The sequence below is a fragment of the Protopterus annectens genome, chromosome 8.part0 (genome assembly GCF_019279795.1).
Source record: "Protopterus annectens isolate FY-2018-M chromosome 8.part0, PAN1.0, whole genome shotgun sequence".
Taxonomy (NCBI): domain Eukaryota; kingdom Metazoa; phylum Chordata; order Ceratodontiformes; family Protopteridae; genus Protopterus; species Protopterus annectens.
In genome coordinates, this window is record NC_056741.1 from 1,681,285,896 (window position 1) to 1,681,311,724 (window position 25,829).

The following is a 25,829-nucleotide window of genomic DNA, read 5'->3' on the forward strand; positions in this document are numbered from 1 at the left end:
TTTTTTGGCGTTTAACTTCAGGCCATGGCTCTGGTACCAGCTATCTGTTTCCATGAGTCCCTTCTGAAGGATGTCCGTGTCCGATGCACTTTCCACTATGGTGCCCAGTTTGCAGTCGTCTGCAAACTTTGTCAGCCAAAGTCCTCCCATGTTGGCCTGTACTTCTGAGAAGTAGATGCCGAACAATAGGGGGCCAAGGACCGAGCCCTGTGGGACACCACTTGTGACCGGCTTGGAGTCTGACATAGCGCCAGCAACTCTAACCCTGTGGGTTCTGTCCTTAAGCCAGTTTGCAACCCATCTTGTGACATATGGGTTTATATTTAAGCTGGTAAGTTTTTCTACAATACCCAAGTGGGGTATTGTGTCGAAAGCCTTTGCAAGGTCAAGGTAGGCTGTATGGACTGCCTTTCCCTCATCAATGGCCTTGGTGACTGTTTCGAAGAAGTTGACCAAGTTCAAAAGGCATGATCTGCCCTTGACGAAGCCAAACTGGGTCGGGTCCAATGCCTGCAAGTCCCCTATATCTTTGTTTATGAGCTCCATTATTATCCTCTCCATAGCTTTGAGACTAGACTTGTTAAGCTTATGGGGCAGTAATTACCAGGGTCCGTAGAGGCACCGCCTTTGTGGAGTGGGACCACAGTTGCCGTACGCCACTCCTTGGGCACGTATCCTGTGGTAAGGCTGAGATTAAACAGCTGCCTTATGTGCAGGTTTAATTCCTCATTTAGCTCGTGTAGCACACAGCCGGGGACACCATCTGGTCCCATTGATGCTGGGTTTTTAGCTTTAGAGAGAGCAGCTTTCACCTGCGCATTTGAGATGTCTGGGAGGCTACACTCTGCTGGGATAGTTATCTCTCCTTTAGGGGGAGAGAGGGGTGAAGTTTGCACTGAACCTGTCTGCCAGTATGTTGGCAATGTCTGTGGGTTCAGTGATTTTTGTATCATTTTGGACTAATTCTGAGCATATCTGGGAGTTTCCACCCAGGTTCCTAACATAGCTGAAAAAGGCCTTATGATTGTCCTTTGAATCCATGGCAATTTTTCTCTCAAAATTGGCCTTAGTTGATTTTATGAGTGCTCGTATTTTTTACTAATAATGATCAGGGGTGACTTCCTTTTATGGATTTTGTTCTATCATGTAATAGCTTTCTCCTCTTATTGTAAAGTTTGTTAATGGCTGGGGTCCACTAGACTGGACGTTTGCCCTTTGTGGAAAGAGTCTTGGTTTTATTTGGGATTGCCTGATCCATGCAGTCCTGGAGGTGTTCATAGAAGGCATTTGTAAGGGCTTCCGCAGCTTGGGTTGTGGTTTCCACTGGCTCAGGGGCCTTGAAGGATACCACACCAGTCTTGAGTAGTGTGAAGTTTGCTTTAGAGAAGTTCTTTACTGTGGTCTTTTTTGTTTGGGGTGGGGCCGGGATGTGGATTTCCAGTGACATTAGTTTATGATCAGATCTCACCAATGAGGGATATACTTCCGGTGTGGAGCATTTTGTCCCCATGTTTGTGATAATGAGATCTAGTATATTTACTCCTCTCATGGGAACAGTGACTAGCTGTTCCATGGCATTTGAATTTATGAACTCCAGGAACCGTTGGGCTAGAAAGTTAGGGCTTGAGTAATGTTCCCAGTCTATATTTGGGTAGTTGAAGTCACCCAATATGATGGTGTTTGGAGATACATTTATTCCCTCCAGTGTCTTCAGGAAGGCTGTGTGGGGTTCCTGAGTTTGAGAGGGTGGCCTGTAGCATGCTACAATTTGTAGAGCAGTTTTGCCCATGGTTAGTTGCACCTGGATGGTTTCCAAAGCTTCGTGCATTGCCACCAACCTGGAGGTGTGGGTATCCTTTATGAATATGGATACACCCCCTCCTTTTGTGGTGTGGTCTGGGTTTTGGGGCCGGAACGCATGATATGAGGTAACACCCAATAGTGCCGGGGTGCTCTCAGGAGCCTTGAACCAGGTTTCAGTTACAGCACAGACATCAATGTTCTCCATACTGAGAAGGGCCTCGAGTGCGTGCATTTTGAGATTTAGACTTCTGGCATTGAGCAGCATTACCCTCAGTTTCTTCCCATTTTTGTTTTCTAGGGTGGTAGGTTTAGAATTTGAGCCTTGCCTAAAAAGGCACTATGGGGTGGCAAGAGCCTTAGCCAATATCCGGAATCCCAGGGGTGACAGGTGCAAGCCGTCCCTTGTGAAGCAGCGTGGCTTGTCAAGCATGTCATCCCAGGCAGACAGCCACTAGATCCCCTTTGAATGACACCAGACATTAAGCCAATTGTTAAAGCTGATCATCTTGTCTCTATATTGTGGCATCATTCTTGGTGAAGGAAGGATACTGCTCAGGGTCAGGGTCATACCTGCCTGGGCTACATAATCAGAGAGCTCCTCTATGTCTCTTTTCATGTAGTCCAGGGAGGTACGTCTCAGGTCGTTCACACCAGCATGGACAATGACTGTGTCATATTTGTACTTGCCGTGGAGTGACCCGAGTGCTTGTGTTATGTGGCGGATATATCTGTATATGTATGCATACATGTATATATTTATATATTGCTGTCTGTATATATATATATATATATATATATATATATATATATATATATATATATATATAATCTAACAACATATGGGTCTATCGGTGTATGCATATGTATATATCTGTATGTGGGTATGTATATGTATTCTGTCTCTGTATGTATACATTTGTACTACGGAGAGGGAGAGGCTTATCTCTGTGTCACTATGGGTAGATCTACACACACATACCTCTACATATATACATCTACATCTGGTTATTCTGTTCCTTGCCAAATATATTACACTTTGCTGCAGTGGGACTTGTTGTGAGTGTGGCTGCTCATTGGGCAACGCCTCTGCCAATGAACACATTTGCTTACATCCCTGGGGCTGTCCATATAGGCCCACATCAGCCAACACCTGCACACCTAGACCCATAAATAGCTACCCATAGTTTCCCCACTTGCACCTCCTCTATAGCACCCATCCTTACTCTGGGTCCTGGTCGGTTCTGAACACACCACTACATACTGCCCACTCTCCACTTTACGCGACCCATGACATACAGTTGTCTCGACCCATGGGTCATCAGGCTTTCCCACCCTTGTATTCTGGTTATGTACGCACCCCAGCCAGAATGTTCAGCGCATCACCTTCTTTTGGTCTTATAATTTTTGGGGTGTCCAGCAAGGGATGCTTCTGTCTGTGTTCCAAGATTAGATTTCACAGGTGCACTGTGTACCGTCCCCCTCATTGTATCCTGTTTGTGGTCTGGGGAGCAGTGGACTATTTACATTGTATGCAGGTTTGTGTGTATGTTTCCTGTGTCCGGCTGGGGGGAGGTGGAAGGTCATGCTACGTGTTTCATGTTTCTTGCTTGGGCCCCTCACTTCCATTGGCATAGCCTTTGAACATATGTCATTCTTATGTGCTGTTTCCTATTATAGCTGTATATCTGTGTATATCTACGCACGCACACACACACACACACACACACACACACATATATATATATATATACATATATATATATATATACATATATGTATGTATATACCTATATTTATATGTCTGCAGCCATCTTTATATCTATATCTATATATATATATATATATATATATATATATATATATATATATATATATATATTTATATATATATATACACACACACACACACACATATATATATAGATATATATGTATATATTTTTTTATATATATATATATATATATATGTGTGTGTGTGTGTGTGTGTGTTTCTGTAAAGCAATGCATACCCAGCGCAAACGCACTTACACATGCTTACTGGTGTTTATATATGCTTAAACCTGCTTACTAGTGCCTTATTCACACTTCACTCTATTTCACTTTTAATTATTTTGCAGGTTATACAGCAGGCAGATGTCGAAATATGTTCATGTACAGATTACCGATGGCAAATGGTTTGTGATGAAGTGGGATTCGGAACAGGAAATGTCTGTTCATTAGGCGGTTGCTCTAACCAATACAGTATTGCTGTGCTGCTTCATTTGCATATATACCCATGACTCCTGGTTCCCCAAACACCCACCCAAATGCCTTCCTAACACTGCAGTCATCCATACTCCAGTTGGATTCACGGTGTATCCACACCACTACACATTGGCCACTCCCTACTCCTGTAGACCCATCCCATCGGTTGACTCACTCCACGTATCCTCAGAACTCCCAAACCTTTACTCCATAAACATTGGTGACATGAGCGACCAAAAGGACACTATTCGCAATTTTTGGGTTGTCTCACATGGGACACGCATGTCTTTATGTCAAGAGTAGACTGTATACGTCATTACAGCCTTACTCCCATTAACATGACACTACAATAAATTAATAAGTATGACTATGTGGTAACGCACACGTTACACGAGAGCCTAATTATGTACGTGTTCGGCGTATTTCTTTTACAACTAGACAGGTTTAGTAATTGGCGTTGCCATAGCAGGCAGATCACAGGAATGATTCCATGTGTGAGAAAGTCCTCACATTTGATTTTTTCAGCACAGCACTGACTTTGGACATTGTACACACTTCTGCGTTTTAGCAGTTTCATCCCTTCCCTCTTATGCACAACCTATTATTCGATCTACTGTCGAGGTTTGTAAGGGCACATTCATATTATTTATGTCTGCAAACGGAATGAATGTGTTACAGAGAATGTACTTCTACATATAGATGTCTGCATGTGTGTATGCATATATACTTATAACGAACTCACTGACCTCCACGAGGTGGTCCAGTTAGAACCAATCCATCCAACCCTGGCACGCCTGGATCCATAATTTCATACCCATAGTTCCTCCACCTCACCCGAGTTCAACATACACGCATACCATCCATTGTCCAGTTGCTATCGCAGCCATGACACACCTCCACACATTGCCCTCTCCCAAGCATTAGAGGCCCTACACGTATGTTGTCCCAACCCATGTATTCTCAGGCTCTCCCACCATTTAGTCCTTGAACATACCTGCCCTTGCTTGTGTAATGGTCAGATGGCCAAACATTCTATCAATTTTTGGGTAGTTCCCACCAGGGACTACCCTCTGATTGTAAAGTAGACTTAGCATATCAACAATGTTACTACCACTGGTAATATCCTGCCTGTGGTGTGAGTAGCAGTGCTTTGCTCACTCCTGCCCAGCTTGATATGACATACGCTGACAGCGCTATATAATACTGGGGTTGCTGTTGATTCCCTTCTCATTCCTTTTGTATGCTTTATTGTTACATTGTTCATTCTTCTTAGTTTATATATATATATATATATATATATATATATATATATATATATATATATATATATTATATAATATATATCTGTACATACTTATATACATTTCCTATGCTGGGCACTGCTTAGACCTGCGCATGCGCACTCAGACTTGCTTACTGGTACTTATATATGTTTACTGCTGCTTATTTGTGCTTACACCTGCTTAAAAGTGCCTTATTCATTATGACAGTGCCACTTTGATTGAATAACATTTAGTTAAACATCTCATAGAATACTCCTATGTCGGTTGTACAGCAAAACGACATTCATTCCACATGGAAAATGATATGTGCTATTGTTGGGCTTGAACTGTGAATGCCTGTTTGTTAGGCAGATGCTCTAAACACTACACTATTGATGTTTACGTTGATTCTGCATGTTTTTCTCTATTTGAATGATTTTGATGTGTAAGCTACGCTCGGTGGAGGACAGCGACATGCAAACATGCTGCGCTTTGCTTACACCTTCAATATTGCCACAGTACAAATGTATAATAGGGACACAGGGAATCTAGTTGTGAAAGTTCTAGGGACAGGGCTCAACATTCCACTACGTGCTTCTGTGTTTACTACTTCGATTTTATTTCACTGTTCGTGGACACTCTTGTATGCTTAGCATACATTTCGGTATCCACGGACACTGAATTACTGCCTTACTATTAGAGGTGGGCTCTAATTGTAAGCTTAGTAGGTTATGCAACTGTCGGGGCATGTTTACGCCTCCGTAGAGCACTTGTACACACCCTCTGCATTCGCACACATTTCCTGTGCACGTCGAGGGTGTGGCGGCACGCCCTCATACATATTCATATGGTGCTGCTGCACCATCTGTACTGAGGGCTCTCAGCGCAAGGCTAAAACCGTCCTTGCACCAAGCTTCTTGAACCCCAGGTCACCATGAATGAAAAGTTTTTTGGGGTAAATACCTAGATGGAAAAAATGTTCTCTTTTAAAAAATGGAAATGCGTAGAGCATCCAGGCCTAGTTTTGTGCACACGTGTTCAGACAGGCTGGCATGCATTTGTCAAAATCAGGGAAGAGCTGTTTTGCAGCAGATATTTGGCAGTATTTGACAAACACTAGGTAGCATTTTTGCCAGGCTGAAGTGTTCACAGATAGCAACAATCGATGCATCTCCAATGGTTGTTAATGCTAGGAGCATTAATAATAAAGTTTTTTTTTAATTGGAAAATTTGCTACATTCCCACAAGATCAGTGTTGTTATTGTTTGTGAAACATGATTAAACAGCAATGACTGGAAACCAGTTCTGTCAGGGTATAAATGTTTTTACTGCAACAGACATTCTAACAAAAAGCCAGGTGGAGCTGTTATGATAGGGATTTCGTCACCAAGGACTTCTTCAGATATAACATACACATAAAATGCCACATTGACATTTATACATTTTTAAATTTTGGTGATGAAAATGCAGTGTTTCGTTAATGCATTAATGTTATTCCGTGTTTTAGTGTGTGCTACAATAAGTCCCTTGTGGAAAATAAACTGCCTTTGACTTTCTTGTGATCATTTGGGTTGCCCCTCGTTTTTGGGTTATCTGTTACCACCTGTAACATAATGTTCTATAACAATATAATAACAGCTATGAATGAAAAAATTGTGCTGTGATATAATTTATATAGCTTTAACTTCAGCATTTGACAGGGTCATACGCAAAACACTGATTAATAAATTAGAACAACTAGGTATCAGTGTACTCTTGATACGATGGATAGCTGCATGAATTACAAATAAGACATGGCAAGTATCATACAGTCATTGGACAGGTGAAATCCTTGGTTACAGTTAGGGTGTCCCCAGGGGTCTCTCCTAGGACTGTACTTGTTTAGATTGTATCTTTCAGACCTAAGTTTTTCATCTGAGGTTTTTTACAGTCTATATGCAGATGACCTGAAATTGGGTAAACTGATTACATGTGTTACAGATAAAGCATGTCTGCCAAAGAACTTGACTAAATTGACCATTTGGGTACAGGAGAATAATATGCTGATAAATACATCAAAATCTAAGCATATGAGATTTGGGAGACATAAATTGAAAGGTGAATATTTAATACACCACACAGTGATTGGAAGTATAGGCTCATTTAAGGACCTGGGTATATGGGTAGATCCAGTTTTGAGTTTTCCTAATTGTATCAGTCAGTTGATTAATGATCATTATAAAACTAAACCTTGTATAAAAAGATTTATAAAGTCTAGGAAATCAGAAATGATGTAGTCATTTGTTAGTTACATTAGACATAAATGAGTATGGATAACAATATAGAAACCTTATAAGAAAACAAGCATGAATAAACTGGAAAGAGTTCAGCAGAAATATACTAAGGGCATCTATGGATAAACATTTAAGTTATTATGAAATACTAACATATCTAAACTTGCACAGGGTATCTTATAGATATCTAAGAGGAGATCTTATTCACTTGTATAGGGCATTTCAGAGACAACTACCTCTGGAAATGTTTGGGGCTATAAAAAGTAGTAGAAAATTATCAAACAACCTATGTAGAAGATTCTGTAGGAATGGGAATTGCACTAATTGGTTATCTGAGAGAGCAGCTGAGGCATGGAACAGACTACCAAATTACATTAAAGCCAATACTAGTTTGCATATTTTTTAAGAACAATATGGGCAATTATTATGGGGACAAGTGTTTTGGTATATTGGCAGGCTAGAAGGGCAGTAATGCCAGTGCTTGAAATATTTGTATGTGTGTATTTATGAGGTATCTGACTGGGATTAATGAAGTGCTGAATAAAGCACATTCTTAATCAGTCCATACTAAGACCTTTACACCAGTCTTGTACTATTTATCTGACTACATCCCAGAAGCAGGGAATGAGTAAAGCTGTTTTGTGCAATATGTAAATTGCCATAAACAGGACAGCAGTCACTTCCTCAGTAGAAACTCTTAACCAAAACCAAAGTGAAAACATCATCAGGAGCACATAATGCACTTGATTAGGCCAGATGTATTTTATTATAGCTAATAGAATACATTTGGGTGAATTGAGTGCATAATGTGTTCTTGGCTAGAGTTTTCACTTTGGTTTTGTTTTTGGTTAATATTTAAAGTACTATATGACCTGGATCACAATGAGGTGGAACTGGTACTAGCCGTAAGAGGACAAGTAGCTGTTATTTATTGATTTTATTTGGGATCTTTGAAGATCTGCTGCCTTATTAACAGGTCATTCTTTCCTTTTTATTGTAAGGTTTATCAATGCCAGAAGGCGTATCCTTCAGCCTATGCTTGATGCCAGCAACCCAGATCCAACACCAAAGGCCAAGAAGATCAAGTCCCAGAATCGACCCACACAGAGGTTCTGGCCTAATTCAATTGCAATAGGAAGGTTGCAGCAGCAAGGAATCCATACTGGGACTGCTCCAGATGGTAAGAGCATAATATAATTTGGCAAAAGGTGAAGAATTTGCTGGTAAGGCAAAAACAGGTTATGTTATGTTATTGTATGTAGAATATTATAATAATCTTTGGTGATACAAATGCAATTATTACAGACAAAAAAAAATCTCTCTCTCTCTTTTTTTGAAAGTACCATTTTTCTTAACTAGGCTTGGGTAATCTGACTTATTTTCTACCTAGTCATGTATTGTCGTGGTTGGCTCTTTGTGTTTTTATGTAATGGCATGAGTTCCAGAACTGTTTTATACAGGTATCCATATCCATTTGAAATGCAAGTGTTGGTATCCTGTGTGTTTTCAGTATTCTGAGATTCAGTATTTTGAGTTTTCAGTCTTTTATACTTTCAAGATTTTGGTCTCAGTCTTTTGAAATTCAAGATTTTGGGCTTTCAGTCTTCTGAAGTGAATCCATATATATGTATACATGTGTGTGCGTGTATGTGTGTACAATATTGTTATGCTACTGTGCATCTGGAAGGAAGTGAGACATATTGTACTTTTCCTCAAGGACCAAAGAAGTTATAATCTCATTTTATTCATTCCTTATTAGGCCCATAATTGAATATATTGCACCCTTTGACTTTTACTTTGCTAAGCACCTAAACCAGCCAGTCACTCTGATAGACTAAAGGCATCATCCCTCTTCTCATAAAGATGCCTGAAGAATGATCTCCAGTTAGCCTTGTTTTTTGTTAACGTGCTAACTAGACATGTAGTCTTTTTTCAAGGGTGACCCAGCTGCAGTGTCTGGTTAAGTGAATTGCTCAAGGTCACACAGTAGGCAAATGAGGGCTCAGACAATCAAACCTTCTATGAGAAGAACTGCAGCATTAGTATGGAGTGATGTCGCTGAGCTTTTCAAAGGTCCGCTTGACCATAAGCTTAGTATGACTCTCTGAACCTATGATAAAATGTTTAACATTCAGTAGTACAGAATGACAGATTAAAAAATTGTTGAAGAACCGCTTTTATCAAAGTCCAAGAAAAAAATTGTTTTTATCTAAACTTTATATTGTGTAATAGTACTGTTCCCACAGCATTATAAATTGTTAATAATATTTTTTGTTTTGTTCTAACCCAAAAAGACTTATTGAGGGAAAAAGCACTAACATTGTTTTACTTTTGGCTAAGTGTTTCTTTTCATATAATACTGTCTTTGCTCTCAAAGATGAGACTATAATGCCATACCTTATTATACAGAATATTGTTTTTATTCAGTTAGAATAGCAGAAGTCAGAATTACTGCTTGCTTTCTGAATTGCTGGCCAGTATGTCAGTAAAGGTTTCCAAGTAGCATTCACTGATTTGTGTTCTTTGTTATATTTTACACATGCTAATAATAAGCCCTTCATCTACAAAACAGTGCTTAAATTAGAGTTTTGTTAAAGTGGGTATATACTAGTTGCAAGAATTTGTCTTTGTTCACTGTCTTTGTCAGTGGTATAGTTATGGCATTCTGTCTTTAACTATTGTCTTTCAGTAAACCATGGAAAAGATACAAAGGACATAAATGTTTTATGGCACCAGTGGAAGAGAAGTAAGGCAACTAAATTCTTAGGATTTCAGTAAGATTATGACTTTAATGGGAAGGTGAGATGAAAGGCCTACAAACATCTTGCTCTGTGGACTTTTTCTTGGCCAAAAAACGTATAATGTGAAGGGTGATAAAATGTATGTGCCAGGGAGACAAATTCCTAAAGAAAGACACACAAGATTAAAATGGGTCTATATTGAAACATCAAACGCTGAAAACAGCAAACAATTTTTCATCGACACATTTTCAGCGAAAGCTAAAAATGTTGAAACCACAGAACAGCGATTTCTTTCCTAGGGAAAAAAATCGCTGTCCCAACCAAAAAAAAAAAAACATTAAACACTTCCAAACACATACACTCATACCCTAACCCTTATTGTACACCCCCAAAAAAACAGTAAAGCAACTAAATACAGATATGCACGTAACCCAACCATACATCTAATGGAAAAAAACAAAAAAAAAACAGTAAACATTTTAAAATATATGCACTTACCTTAACCTGCACCCTAACCCCAAGATCAGTAACTCTTGCACATTTACATAAACAGTTCCAAACACATACACACTTACCTTAACCCTAATTCTACCCCCCCAAAACAAAAGTAAACAGCTGAAAACACATACACACGTAACTCAACCATACATCCAATGCAAAATAAAAAACAGTAAACACTTGTATACATATGCACTTACCTTAACCTGCACTCTAACCCTATGGTCAGTAACTGTTGCACATTCATGCTCGGGAGCTATACCGGACAAGGGACCACACTAAACTGCAGAACATGGCAAAGCAACGAAGCGGTCAAGTGACTTCTTTTCCAGGGAAAGAATTTGCTGAACAGCCGCTTCACTGTTTTGCCTGTTTGCTCTATATATGTAGACGAAAACACATTTGACAAAATGCGTTTTCGTCGTTCTAATAGGAACCCGATTCAAATTCAGTGTGCAGCATAGATATACCACAGAAGGGGAGAAGCATCCACATCCTGATCAGTTTTGTTTAGAAGAATCAGTTGTGTTTTGCAGAGCAGAAAATATATGTTGGAAAGAGGAAATATGCTTAGGTATCCTTTGGAAAGCTACTAGAAATTAAACTCCTAAAATTGGAGCAGATCCTTAAACAGGTCATCTCCAAACTGTATCATAAAACAAAGATATGACTGAGCTAGCACAAACATAACTTGTATCCGAGGGGATCTAACACCAGACTTGGCATCCCTAGCCTATTTAGGTAAATTAGTTAAGAGCACCTGTGGCAACAGTGACCATACAATTCAGTAAATGAATAGGAAAATTGGATAAAAGGGACTCTGACATTTGACAGCACAAATTGCCAATCTGGTTTTCCTCAGCATTTACAGTTGCACTGCAGCTGTATTCTGGCTATCTTCTAGACTCCTATTATAGCAGCTAAATGATCAGTGAAAATGTATTGGCCATGTGGCCTCACTTTATCATATATAAGAAGCAAGACTGATTGATATTGTACCTCAGGAGAAAAGACCTCTCCACATATATTTGTCAGTGTGTGCATTTCACATCTGAGATATAGAAACATGAATATACTTCCAGCACCAAAACATAATGCCATAGTTCAAACAAGACAAAATATATTCTTATCTTATGGACCCTCCTTCCTCCTCTCCTGAGTAAATATAATGATTGTAGATATCTTTGGAATTTCAGCCTCTGATAATCACAGTTCCTTACATCAAGCTCCAGTCCTATAAGCAAAGATATCTTGGAAAAGTTCTTCATCAGACCCTGTACATCACCAGAAACCTACAGACTCAAGTCAGCAAAATCCTATTACAGCTCACACTTTCTTATTCCATCTCTCATCTTTTATCCCCTGAGGCTAGGTCATTCATTCAGTAGTGTAGCAAATATGGAGCAAAGGGGGCAGCTGCCTGAGTGCAAGGTGCCAAGGGGTGTGATTAGGAATTGCAGCTCCTGCAATCTTTTTTCTATGGCAGTATTTCTGAATACCAGTACAGAAATGCAGTTCAGCTTGTGTGTGATAAGCTGTACAACAAATTGTAGCAAGCCGGATGCTCTGTGCTTATGTTTTTTATATTTAATTGAAGAGGCAAGGGGATGAAATGCCAAATCAGCTCTGGATCCATTGCCATCAATGTATTCATACCTAGGCTAGATTCAGACTGTCTATCATTACAATGCTATCAGCAGGGAATACTTCTCTCTTGGAAACTGCATTTCATATCACTAGTAAACAGAGAACACTATTAAATTACTGCTTGGAAAGCCAAATGGTTATCTGCCTCCAATGTTAAACACCCTGACATAAAAATTAATTAACACTTGTTATTGTCTAATGTTACACTGTTCATTTGTGAACAATGTTAGGCCTAAGAAATTCTGACCATCTGCAACTGGAAATGAGTGCTCCCTTTTAAACTAAATAACACTAAGAAATCATTCTTTTAAATTGCCCCTGCAATAATATGCTAGAAACTATTAGGGAACTTGGTAATATTACTAGTTTTAAGAAAACCTTAAAGCATACCCATTAAAGGAAACTGATAGTAAATGCTTCGGAGACACAGGATAAGCAAATGCAGTTTACAAATTGAGCCCATTTCTAAACTTCTGAGCATCTGTTACCAGTTGTATTGGATTTTCTGGATGTTACAGAGTTGGGTGTGTGTGTTAAAGTTTGTTTAATATGTCCATTCTAAGCATGTTTACTCCACTTGACAAGATGAAACTGTCTGCTTGAATGTATTTTACTGTGAAATGTGTTTATGTAAATAATGTTTGTACTGTGAAGTATATTTTTCCGCGGTGGTGGTGCCGCGGTAGCGTTGTCGCCTCACAGTAAGACGCTGACCGGTTAGACTCTCAGCTAGAGCGTCTTCTGTGTGGAGACATGTGTGAATGGGCATACCTTCGTTGAAGGTTGTGCGTTAGGGCTGGCAACTCAGCACGTAAAAATCAACTGCCAATCATTAGCGGACCAGAGTTCCACTGTGGCGACCCCTAACTGGGAAAAAGCCAAAATACACAACAACAACAACTGTGAAGTATATTATTGCTTTAAATGACACTGGTTTTCTATGCTTATTTATTGTGTTAGTATCACAATCATTTAAATACAATTAAAGTCACCAGCCAAAGCTATATTTCCTCTAGAATGTTGTATAATCTCCTCAAACTGTAGCTTCATCAATTTAACTCCTAATGCAGGAATCCAATAAAGATTAATCAAAGTGTGTACTTTCCCATTTAATTCCAAAGATTCTAGACAAAACATCCCAGATCTATCATTGTATAAATTATGATGTTAGACATTCATGCAGTTTTTTCATAAAATTGCTACACTTCCTTTTTTGTTTATAATGTGAGCTAACAAGTATTACATATATATTAGTACTAAGTCTATTAATGTCTTCTTGTAATAAATTTATCTCTTGTAAGAATACAACTTGGGCATTAAACATTTTTAAGTATTTGTTTAAACTCCCCCTTTTACAGCTGGTATTCAAGACATTATCATTGCTAGAAATACACCTACATATATAATGTATCAGTAAAAGTATAGTTAGTCATATGTTCTTAACAATACAGAGAAGAATATGACTCAAAATTATTGTATACGTTTATCAATCAAGCTGAAGTTATTAATATTTGTAAACACCAAATTATAAGCAGTTAAACTTTGAAGCAGTAAACATTTAAATAAAAAGTAAACTATACTATCCCTGAGGTTTAAGACCCCATATTTGAATAGCATCTCTATTCAAGCATTCCCTCTAAAGTCTTCTCCCAAGACAAACCCCCTCTCTAACTATTTGAAAATTAATTTTATAAAGTTACAAATTAAACAAATATTAATTAATGAGTTATATATACTTTTTATTATCTAGTATTTATGTTTCAAGGATATGTAATTGAAAATAATTTTACATAATATTCATTTATTTACTCTACTTTTAATATTTAAAAGATTAATATATTAAGGGTCCATAGTCCAAATTAAATAGATCTCTGTAAATAAGAATAACATTATATATGAGTCATAGCTTGATAGATACTTCAGAATTCTTAAATCAACTGTTGTGACCATTTTCAAATCCTAACTATGTGAAGTTCATTCTGTCTATGCTATACTTGTAATGATACCATTTTAACATGAAGTCAAAAAAAAAAAAGATTATGCATCTTATTTAAAATCTCCTAAGAAAAATGTTTAAACAGACTCACCATATATATAATCAATCAGTGTCTGCATTACTAATTTTTTTTAAAGCTCATGTTTGTTTCAGTTGAAAATCTATTAAAATCTTATTTTATTTATCATCTACATAATTATTAAGAAAACAAAACTGCATGGTACTTTTCTGTTATTGGGGCAACAGGTCTAATGAGCAATTGGAATCTACAGTTTTCGGATGTTACCATTGTTACCTTACAAGGGTTTTAGAAGAGTAATTTAATGCCAATTCTGAACAAGTTGTGTGTTGTAAGCACTTCACCGGAAAGATGTAGATACCAAATTTCCAGCCCTATTAACAACAAGCGAAAGGCCCAAAAGCAAAACAAAATCCATTTGAGTAAATAAAGTCTGCATGAGTACCCCTTTGTAAATTTTCACCATAGGACAGTGCCAACACTGTACCCACATAATCCTATCGAAATCTGTATTCCTTTCTAAAGTGCTCTTATAGTAAGTTCTGATGTGCTAGCTGTTATTTTAGGAAGTACAACAACATATGTAAAACCTAAAAGTAAATGTGTTTTTTCTAAATATAAATTGTAACTATTGCAAATGCCAAACTGACCTTGAATTGCAAAAATAAAAACCTACACATTTACCCAGTAGTTGCATACTGAAGTGGTCATCTCCTGCACATATACTCATTTGGGATGGTATTGGTGTTTGTTGATGGCGTAATGAGAGTGGTACTTTTAAGATAAGAGTGGAACTGCAAGTTTTTATAGTGTCGGTATTTTTAAACATGTCATTTGCATAAACGTAGCTTTATATTATAGTTTCTGTATTGCACATCTCGTTATCCACCGAATATGTTGTGTCTGAGGTGACTGTCATGAAATGAAGATTACTTTCTATTGGAAATCAAAACTCCTTGTCTTCTTGCTTAGTTGGATAATAACATTTTTTAGTTGGCGGATGCCTTGTGTCTTTTAGGCATTTTCTTTTGTATGACGCTGTAACAAAAATGATTGGCAAACTGAATGTTTATTAAACTGAAGGTGTAATCGTGTGTGTAGTGTCAGGAAACCTGTCTGTCAAATAAACCAGGACATTTTCAAACTTGATCTGTACATGGTGTGGAAGTACTGCAAAACTTATTAGGAGACCTTTATTACAGTAAGGATGTTAGTAGAGGAATAGGCGGTGGGTATCATCATTCGTTTAGTTTTCAACCACTTCACAGGAAAGATATAGATAAGATTCCAAGTACTCATTAGACCTGTTGCCCCAATATTGAACTTTAAAGTACCAACTATATTATATAACATTACCCAGTAGATTAAAATTAACATCCAAAATAAGTCTGAAACTCTGTTAATGTACAACACAATAATAGAAATAAATTAAAATATGTGCTTATAATCTTACATATTATTAATTGAGATGATATGGGTTTAAATGCCTGTGTTTCCATAAAATTATGTAAATTAAAAAAAGAATAAAGCTAGCGTAGCTTTACTAAATAATAGATGTATACAACATAAATCCTATTTGACAGTCATGAGCCGTGTTACTAACAACATTAAACATCACTGTAATATAAGGTAAATGAATCAATAGAGTAAAAATAAAAGGCATCTTAAGTAAGCCTAAAAGCTTGAATCTTAAAACTATGCAGTATAAATTGCATTATGGATGGGCGTTTGAAAGACATGTGTAAATGGGCGTGCCTTCATTGAAGGTTGGACGTCGAGCTGGCACCTCGGCGTTCGTGAAAATCTACTGCCAATCATTAGCGGACCGGAGTTCTGCTGTGGCGACCCCTTGGGAAAAGCCGAAAGACAAACAACAACAACTTATACATAAATTATTAAGCAAAATGCAGACTGATCAAATAATCCTAGAGGGCCATTCTCTTTATTAAGTAGTGACCTAAAAGCAGTAACCAAAATATTTACTTAAATTAGAAATGTGTTTCATGTATGTGAAACATTAAGATAAAGCTTCATTTCAGACATGAGTCATAATCCAGTTTCAGTAGTTTTCTGAGAGGAGTTTATCCATTGATGAGCATCCTGTCATTTAACGAGTTACTGGTGGATAAAATACCACTTTCACAATGAGTTTAACATTGCAGGAACTCAGTAAGAAAAGAAGATCAGAGAGAGACTAAAGCACTTCATAAAAAATTATGAGCCTGTCATGTGCAAATGAAACCTCACTCCTCTCTGCCTCTGTCCATCATTTGAACATAAGATGATGTATTAGTAATCCATACCATACCTCTAAAATATCTCTATGTGTGCAGGTATTTGTACCTGAGAAGAAATGCATGTGTGAGAAGTAATAGTGTGTTAAATCCTACCTGTAAAGCATCTCTATACATTTGTATCCTGATATGTAGGTACTAGGTTAACTCCTCTTCTGTGTCATTTTAAGCCAAATCAGTTTCCCCTCAAAGCTAAGAATCAAACTTTGTATGTGATGTAAACATCTCCATCATTATGCCATCCCCCAATCCATAAACATATGGATATTTGTGAGATGTAATGGAGTTCCCCACCCTAACACTAAAACAAAAACAAGTGTGTAGCTATATCTTTTTTTTTTCAAAAAACTTTTATTGAATTTTAAAATATTGAAATAAGAATACAACAACAACAAAACTAAATTAAAATACATATTGAAAAAGTGAAAAGTTAGGAGATAATTATGATAACATAGCTTTTGTATGATAAATGTTTTATCTCAATACTATCTGAGAACATACAATAACTATATACATCATATACAAGTGTTAACCAAGGAATATATCAAAGTAGGTATAGATCTAAAAGAAAGCAGGTATGAGGATATAAAGGAGACTGGGGTCTATGAATCCCAAAAGGAGAGTAGCCAACTATTCACTATTAATAATATGTAACACCTTTTCTATAGCTTTGTTGATATGAGCCAACTTCTTGGGACTTTTCACTAATGTTTTCTGTGCACTAATATATGTACAGGCTAGGGTTTTAAAATTATTCCAGTTCAGTTTAGTATGATCTAGCCAATTTTGGGTGATGTAAAGTTTTATAAGTGAACATATGTAGATTAGCACTTGTGTATCCAATTTGGAGAGGTAAATATTGGGTATGTGTAATATTGCAATCTCCCAGGATAGGGTGGATTTATGATATCCCATTTTCTGTAAACGGACTTTTAGGGAAGTCCAAAGTTTGTGTGAGTGGTGACAAGACCAAAAAATATGTAGAAGATCTGCATTAGGGTGAGAACAACAAGAACATGAGGCCGGTTTATTGGCATCAAATTTGTTAAGTTTAGAAGGAGTGAAATATGCATTATTATTAATCATTAGTTGTGTGTAAAAGAGTTTTTTGAAAGGTGAGTATTCCAGTGTATTTTTAATAGCTGAGAGTTTCTGTTTTATAGATATAATTGTGTTTGTCCCAATAATTAGAAAAGAGGCAAGCTGTATTATGAGTTATCTGATTTATAAGATTATAAGATTTAGATAACATTTTCTCTGGAAGTGTAAGGATTTGTATAACCACTTTATAATTAGTGAGATCTGTGTTGTCTATTTTGGTGTGGATAAACTTTCCATTGTCAATATTTCTCAGTTGACGTAAAATAGTTATATAATTAGCATTAACCTTAAGAGTTTTGCGTATATTAGTGAGAGTTTCATTTTTGTATTGCATCAGATCCCAAACAGTAAGATCCTTGATCAGGGGAAAATTTGAAAGATTAATAGGTATATTGTCTAAATTAATATTAGGGTTTAGATGGAGAGGTTGCATTAATTGAAATATATTTTCTAAATTGACACGTTTTAACAGTTCTTGAAAAGCATTGATTTTTTGTTTTAAAGAGTTAGGAATTTTTAAACTATTCATGACACCTAATGAAAGAAAAGGAAGAGCTAATGGGTTAATATTTTTTGTTAGAATGTGCTGGTACCATAATTTTGTCCAAATAGGGTACTGATTATGTCTCTCAGTATTAATATTCAAGATAGATAATAGTTTATTGTGTGTAGCTATATCTTACTTTGGAAAGTGTGTCTGTCTTGGGTAGCTCCCTACCCTAAAATATCTGTGTATATGTAGATATTGATTTCTGTGGCAAATAAAGGAAGTCCACATGTTAACCTTAAACATCTCTATTAAGTGTGGATTTGTCTGTCTGTTGAATGTGTGATACATTTTGCACCATGGATTTTGCAAAAGGTACATATCCATCTTTACTTGGATTGAAATAGGCTTCTGCATTTCATTTATCATCACTGGTACTTACACATTTTTATATGGAAGGTAACAGCAATCTTAATGTAACTAAAATGCATCATAATCTGAAAGTGGAGGACTGTTGTGTTTCACACCTTATTCTGATATACCATAAAACAAACACATTTAATGCTTTTTATGACCTGTGTAAACAAATGCTTTTATATTTACATATACCCGCGGAACAGAACATTACACCTCACTGACAGTAGTGCTCCAGATGTCTGTGGATGATACTTGAAGACTATTTTTTCCATTTTTTCACTGTCTTTTTTTTTTTTTTTTTTTTTTAATAACAAAAATGATTATTTACCTGTATTGCATTCTTTACTAAATTTTAGCATTCATCCTACCCAAGTAATTTTTACTTGAAACAAAAATTGATTTGACACTGGAAGTTAATGCCTAGCTGAAATACAATAATTTTTATTGCAACAATTTGTAAGTGGCTATCTGTAAATAAGAAAGTCACAGATTTTGATAAATCAGCAAAACTTACAGCAGCATTCAATATAAACCCATATCAAACAATACATCTAGCAACTATCTACATCCTTCCAAAACAATCAAAGACTAATTATAACACATTATAAAACAGACTCCCTCCAACAGATATGTGTGAATTAATTTACATTTTCTAATGTAAAAGTCACCTATGACTCCAATTACTAGTATTATTTATTAAGTGCTGTTCACCATCTTTTCAGCAGCAGTCATCAGATTTAAGTGGGATTTAGAGGGACAGATCTATAATTTAAATCAAATTCAGGGATGCCCTTGAAAATCAGGGATAGTTGAGAAGTATGTATTTTACCCAGGCAGCATAGCTTTTGACTTTCCAGACCTTCACAAAGTATCTAGACTCCTGACCCATATCTTTAACCTGTTCCTCACAAGGCCATAACCATCTGGCAATTTATTAACAAATCACTAATGACCGAAATCAATAACCTATTACTCCACCAACCCTCTTAATCCACAAGAACAACATTCAAAAAATGTCCCTACCTTTGAGCCCTTTCCCTCTACTATTCGTAGCTTCATCCAAATTGTCTGCTTTATAAGGTCAAGAGGCATGACAAGCAATCTGATTTCAAACAAAACAAAATCAAAACAAAAAAGTCCACAGTAAAGGTGGATACCACTTTAAATTGTGTTATACCAGGATCATCTCTTTTATACCTTTCGACCCATGAATGTGATGTCATTAATCTGTTTCCTTCTTGACAGTCCACGCAATCGGAAGACAATCTAAAAGCAAAAGACAAGAAGGAAAAAAACCTTCCAGCTCATGACCTGTGCGGGAAATATTAAGAAACAATCTAAACAACAACACAATCCAAAATGGCTCCAGGTATGTCTTGAGCTTAGCTTTCGTTTTTAAAGAGAGAAACCTACTTGTTCTGATTGTATAAGTGAAGGGAAGCCAATCCAAGTGACGTCTAAACACAACTCTCTACATATAAGAAACATTATCCAAGCCATCATTTTCATAAACTCCATAACTTTAATCAAAAGAGAAAATAAAGAAATAAAATAAAAACCCACATCACCCACAACTCCACTTAAGCAGCAAACAGTCATTATAACCATTCAACACATGACTAGACATCTAGAAATTTATATAGGTCAAAAAATCTGTATACAACAAACGTAATACCAAAGAAAAAAAATCCAGCCTGCAAAACATAACACTCACTCATAGTAAAGACACACACAAGCCAAAAAGAGAAAGAGACAACTAATTATTTAAAATTTGCTTATAAGTAATAGAATATTTTCAAGTAAAATCTAAATAAGTATTGACTGCTGTTTATGATGTTATAAAAAAATGACATTACCAGACTTTTTGTGTGTGTGTGTGTGTGTGTGTGTGTGTGTGTGTGTGTGTGTGTGTGTGTGTGTGTGTGTGTGTATTCTTGTTTCTATCAGTTATAGCTTTTTGTTATAAAATGCCAAACAGTACCAAGACTATATGAATATGAACCAACTAGACCAAAGAGAAAAACAAAAATGATCGATATTTATTTTTCCTTTATTTTTTTCTTCTTGTAAGTAGTTTTCTACCCATTCTTTTCTATTTGTCTTTTCAGTGAACTATAGCTTTATTGCATTTCTTCTGTTTCAAAATGTTTATGATTTTAAAAAGGATATAGCCGATTCCAGTGTTTCAAAAGTTTTAGTACCTTCTGTAAGAAAAAAAACTTTAATTCTAGCTGAAAGTAGTAAGTGCACTTTAAACTGTCTCTTTTTCAATTATTTTATCAAAGGAAGGAACTCTTTTCTATTTAAAATCACAGATAAAGAGTAGTCATTGTCAAACCTTATTGTATTCTCATTTAATTTATTTGGAGAATTTGACCAAGCAGTTTTTAAAACCAGTTCCTTATCTTGGCAGGAAAAAAAATCTCACAGTTACTGATCTTGGATTTGTATTTACTTTTTTCTGATGATGAAGGGACCACAAGAGACCTGTGAGCTCTTTCAAAACCATATAATATAGACTCAGATAAATTTTAAGTCTTAGGGAGCCAAGAAGTGAGGAAGTTAACCATATTGTCTCCTGTTTTTTTCAGGTAATCCATAAATGTGTATATTTTTCCTCCTGGATCCATTTTCAAGATCATCTGTTTTATTTAGTAAAGAAGTATTTTGCTTTAATAAAAATTCAAAATTGTGTTCTTCTTTTGAAACCCTTCCTTCTACATAATTTAGTGCCTCTTCCATACTAGAGATCTGAGTCTTTTTTTGTATTATTTCAAGTTCCACTTGTTTTGTGCATTTTTCTTTGAAATTGTGTAGTTTGTTGTCCATTTTATCCAGTTTCTCAACAGTGATTGTCTGTGCTAATAAGAAGTGACTGTAAATACTTCTTGATGACAAGTCCTGTGAGTTTTGGAATACCTCATTTCAAAGAATAGGCAAAACCCTTTTTGTTTGAATGTTGACAGAAATTAAGAAAATTGAGGATATAAATTTTGGATATAATCTTCCAAAATCTTAAAAAGAATCAAAGTTGTGGACTTCAGAATGTCAAAAACTTAATGATTTCTGTCAGAAATATAACTGAAATAGCAGAGCTGAGAAACTAAGCTGTTAGCTTGCCCCTACCCCCAAAAAATATAAAACCAACATACTTGTAGTTAATATTGTAACAGAGATAAAGGAACAGGAAGTTGGATCTTTAGAAAAGGGTAGGAATAAATTACCTAGAAAAAAATGGAAACTGTGAGAACAATACATGCAGAAAAAATGTTTTGTAGGAGGAATAAGGTTTAAGAGAAGGCATGAATTGAATAATTTATATAATGTTGCTCAAATTATACATCACTTATATTGTTATATATACTATAATGTTTGAAAACGGGAACTTGTTAATATGGTTTGATTACTTTTATATAAGTGTAAGCTTGCCTGTGTCACAAGTGATAATTCAATAAAGGTGTTTAAAAAATCACTTATGGCTATAACACCCAAGATTTTGACATAGCAGCAAGCTTCACTAAGAAATTCTACATCCATTTAGAAAAAAATGCAGAACTAGCAGTCCCTACCTAAAGCAAATATTGTAGGGAATTTACAAATAAACCACCACGATGATCTGCTGGTATGAATAAGCTCTACAACAAAAGAAATTCCTTAACTTCTGTAGTTGATCAAAACCCCTCTTTTTCAAGGAAAATATCATAAGCATTATAAAAAATGTACTTAAAAAAATATTCTCAGGTCTACTAAAGGAGCCCATGAACTCAGGCTGGACTTGGAAGTCAAAGATAAATTATAAGTCATTCTTTTAGCTATGATAGAAAACTAAGAAGCAATACCCTGCATTGTTCTGAACTTGTTCAAGATGATACCTCCAATTATTTATTTATTTTTATTTATTTATTTGCAGTTGTTTAACCAGGATAGTCCATTGGGCCTAATGAACCCATTTTCAATGGAGTCCTGGGGGAGAAAAGCTCCTAAATACATATTACACAAAGATTAATATACACACATAGATTGCATGTAGATTACAGAGGTAAACAAACTATGCTTAATATACTCTTAAAAGCTCCTAAATACATGTTACACAAAGATTAATATATACACATAGATTGCATGAAGATTACAGAGGTAAACAAACTAAGCTTAATATACACACACAAACTGCAGGTTCATTACAGAGGTAAACAGACTGATCAAAAGTATTTCAATCAAAGGAAATGATATCAAAAAAAATTTTTTTTTTCCAGTTGGAATGAGGATAGGTAGATAGATGGAGTAGGGTCAGGAGTTACTAGGTACTAGAGGCAGGCAAGAAATTGTTATCTGGAATTTGAGAAAGGAAGGGAGAGGGTGAATGAAGGAGAGTGTTGGTTATGAGGGATGGGAGCAGGAGTATTCCCATGTGGAAGTTAGATGAGATTGGAGTGATTTTTTAAAGGATTGGAGGATAGTAGTGGTACGAATGGAGGGGAGAAGGGAGTTCCATAAGCGAGTTAAAGAGTGTGACAGGAGGTATTGTCCTGGGTGGTGGAGAGGTCGGTAAACTTCTGTAAGGTTTTGATTATTAGATCTGATAAGTCTTTGTGTGTGGTGCATTTTAAAGGTAGTGGCGAGGGAGGGACAGAGGGAAGGCTGGAAGATGAGTTTATGGGCATAGGTGAGCTGAATGTAGGATAGGTAGTTTGGTAGTTCTAGCCAGTTTAGTTTGTGGAGAAATTCACAGTGATGTGTTGATGATTTGTTGCTAGTGGCGAATCTGGCAATTTTATTGTAGCAAGAAGACAGTTTGATTTTGAGAGATGATTGTAGATTTGTTAGAAGTGGGGCTCCATAGAGAAGGGAGGGTAAGAGAAATGTAGTAGAGAGACTAAATTTGGTAGTTGAGGTGAGAAACCGATTTTGTCGGTAGAGCATACCAATTTTTTGGTGTTTTTTTTTTATGTTTATTAGTAGATGGGAGTTGAATTTAAGCCTGTTGTTGATTTGAACTCCTAGTAATTTGGCTTCGGATACCAGTTCAAGAGGTGTTGAATTTTGGCTGGTGATGGAGAATAAATTTTGATCGAAGTTCTTGGTTTTGGAGGAGGTAAAAATCATAAGTTTAGTTTTACTAGTATTGAGTGCGAGATGGTTGTCTTTCATCCATCGCTCTGTGGTAGAGAAGGCATCTTGAGTTAGTTTTAAAAGAGTTGGGATGGATGGGGCAGCACAGATGATTGTGGAATCATCTGCATATCGGATAATGCTAGTAAGAGGGATGGAGTGGTAAAAGTCATTAATGAAAATATTGAAGAGAAGGGGTCCTAGTATGGAACCTTGAGGGACACCTGTGGGGGTGTTGAGGAAGGAGGAGGTGGCCTTTTTCCATTTGACTGCTTGTTGCCTATTGGAGAGATAGCTGGTAAACCATTTGAGGGGAAGAGAGTGAGAGGTTTAGGTTATCTAGTTTAGCAAGAAGAAGGTTATGAGAGATAGTGTCGAATGCCTTAGAGAGATCGAGAAGGATGGTAGATACAGTGAAGCCAAGATCTCTAGCTTTATTCACAGTTTCAAGGAAGGAAAGGAGAGCAGTCATAGTGCTATGATGGGGTCTGAATCCATGTTGGGTAGGGGTTAATAGGTTGTTGTCCAAGAGATGGGGGAGGAGTTGAAGGTGAATGCATTTCTCTAGTATCTTAGAAATGGCGATGGGACGGAAGTTGGAAATATTAGTATTGTTACCTCCTTTGTGCAGGGAAATGATATAAGCTTTTTTCCAGATTTGAGGAACAAGACCTTCTTGGATAGAGTGGTTGATTAGGATACTGATAGGGAGGGCAATAGCATCAGCAGCTATGCTGAGGAAGTATGAGGCAATGTTATCAGGGGCATTGGTGCAAGGTTTCAGTTTCTGTAGGAATTTTCTTATAGTAGAAGTAGAATAGGTTTAATGAAAAATGGTGGGGGTTGAGAGGGTGAGGAGTGGGAGAAGAAAGTAGGAGGGGGAGGTGGGAGAGGAGAAGTGGTGGTAAGAGGTGGATTGTTATTTGAAGAAGAAGTGGAGGTAGGAGGTGGATTATTATTTGAAGGAGGTGGGAGAGGAGAAGTGGTGGTAAGAGGTGGATTGTTATTTGAAGAAGAAGTGGAGGTAGGAGGTGGATTATTATTTGAAAAAGAAGAGGTAAGTTTGGAGATGGAGTCAATGAAGAAAAAATTTAATTGGGTAGCTAGATCAGAGTCTTGTATGTTTGGGGAGGGGTTAGGGTTTTATGTATTACCGGGTTTTAGGAGGGTAGTTATACCTCTCCAGAACTTCTGTGGGTTGGTTTTATGGTTGCTTTGAAGTTGGATGAAGTAGTTTCGATGGTCTGATGTGATAAGCTTTTTAACTAAGTTACGAAGTGTTTTGTATTCATTGAGGTTAGATATAAATTTCTTTCTTTGGAACTGTGTCCAGGCTTTATCTCTAAGTCACATGGTGGCTAGTGTACTTTTGGTTAACCAGGGGGTGGTTTTCCTTTGCCCAATAGCTATTACCAACATTATTGCCAACAATTTCAGTGTCATCTTCAACAATGATACTTCTGTCTAAAGTCTTGAAATTCCTGAATGAATTACCCCTCCAATTATTTCTAAAGATCGTTTACTGAAAGTACTAACCAAGACCATAGGTACTTCCTCCATGACACCATTATACCTGTTGCTTAATCAGTAGTGTTAAACATACCTTTGCAGACCCAGTCCTTAAACTGTTTAATCTATGATGAGCTACTAGTTTCATCCACTGCAGTCATGATGCCCTTCCATAAGAGAATGAATGGTCTTATGTATGACCCAGGTAATTACAGACCTATTGGTCTTAAATTCTCATCTGTTATGCCATGAAATGTATTATCACTGACTTCATAAGTAATGTCAAGAGTCGTATTCCACGTGAACCCCCCCCAAAAAATGTTTAGCTTTCTGAAGAGTAGACTATCTATTGAATCTAGTACACTTCTTTCAAAGTGTTACAGAGGCTGTATATGGTAGTCGTGTGGTACACACAGTATTTCTTGACAT

The 25,829-nt window shown here is 36.7% G+C and overlaps 1 protein-coding gene across 10 annotated transcripts in view; it reads left to right on the forward strand.

The window, feature by feature from the left end:
• PKNOX2 (PBX/knotted 1 homeobox 2) overlaps positions 1-25,829 on the forward strand; it is a 3,468,198-nt gene that overhangs the window by 3,123,167 nt on the left and 319,202 nt on the right. For all 10 annotated transcript variants that reach the window (XM_044081208.1, XM_044081207.1, XM_044081210.1 and 7 more), the window contains one exon: positions 8,584-8,762. In XM_044081208.1, the coding sequence (XP_043937143.1) occupies positions 8,584-8,762 (179 nt within the window). The remainder of the gene's footprint in view (positions 1-8,583; positions 8,763-25,829) is intronic.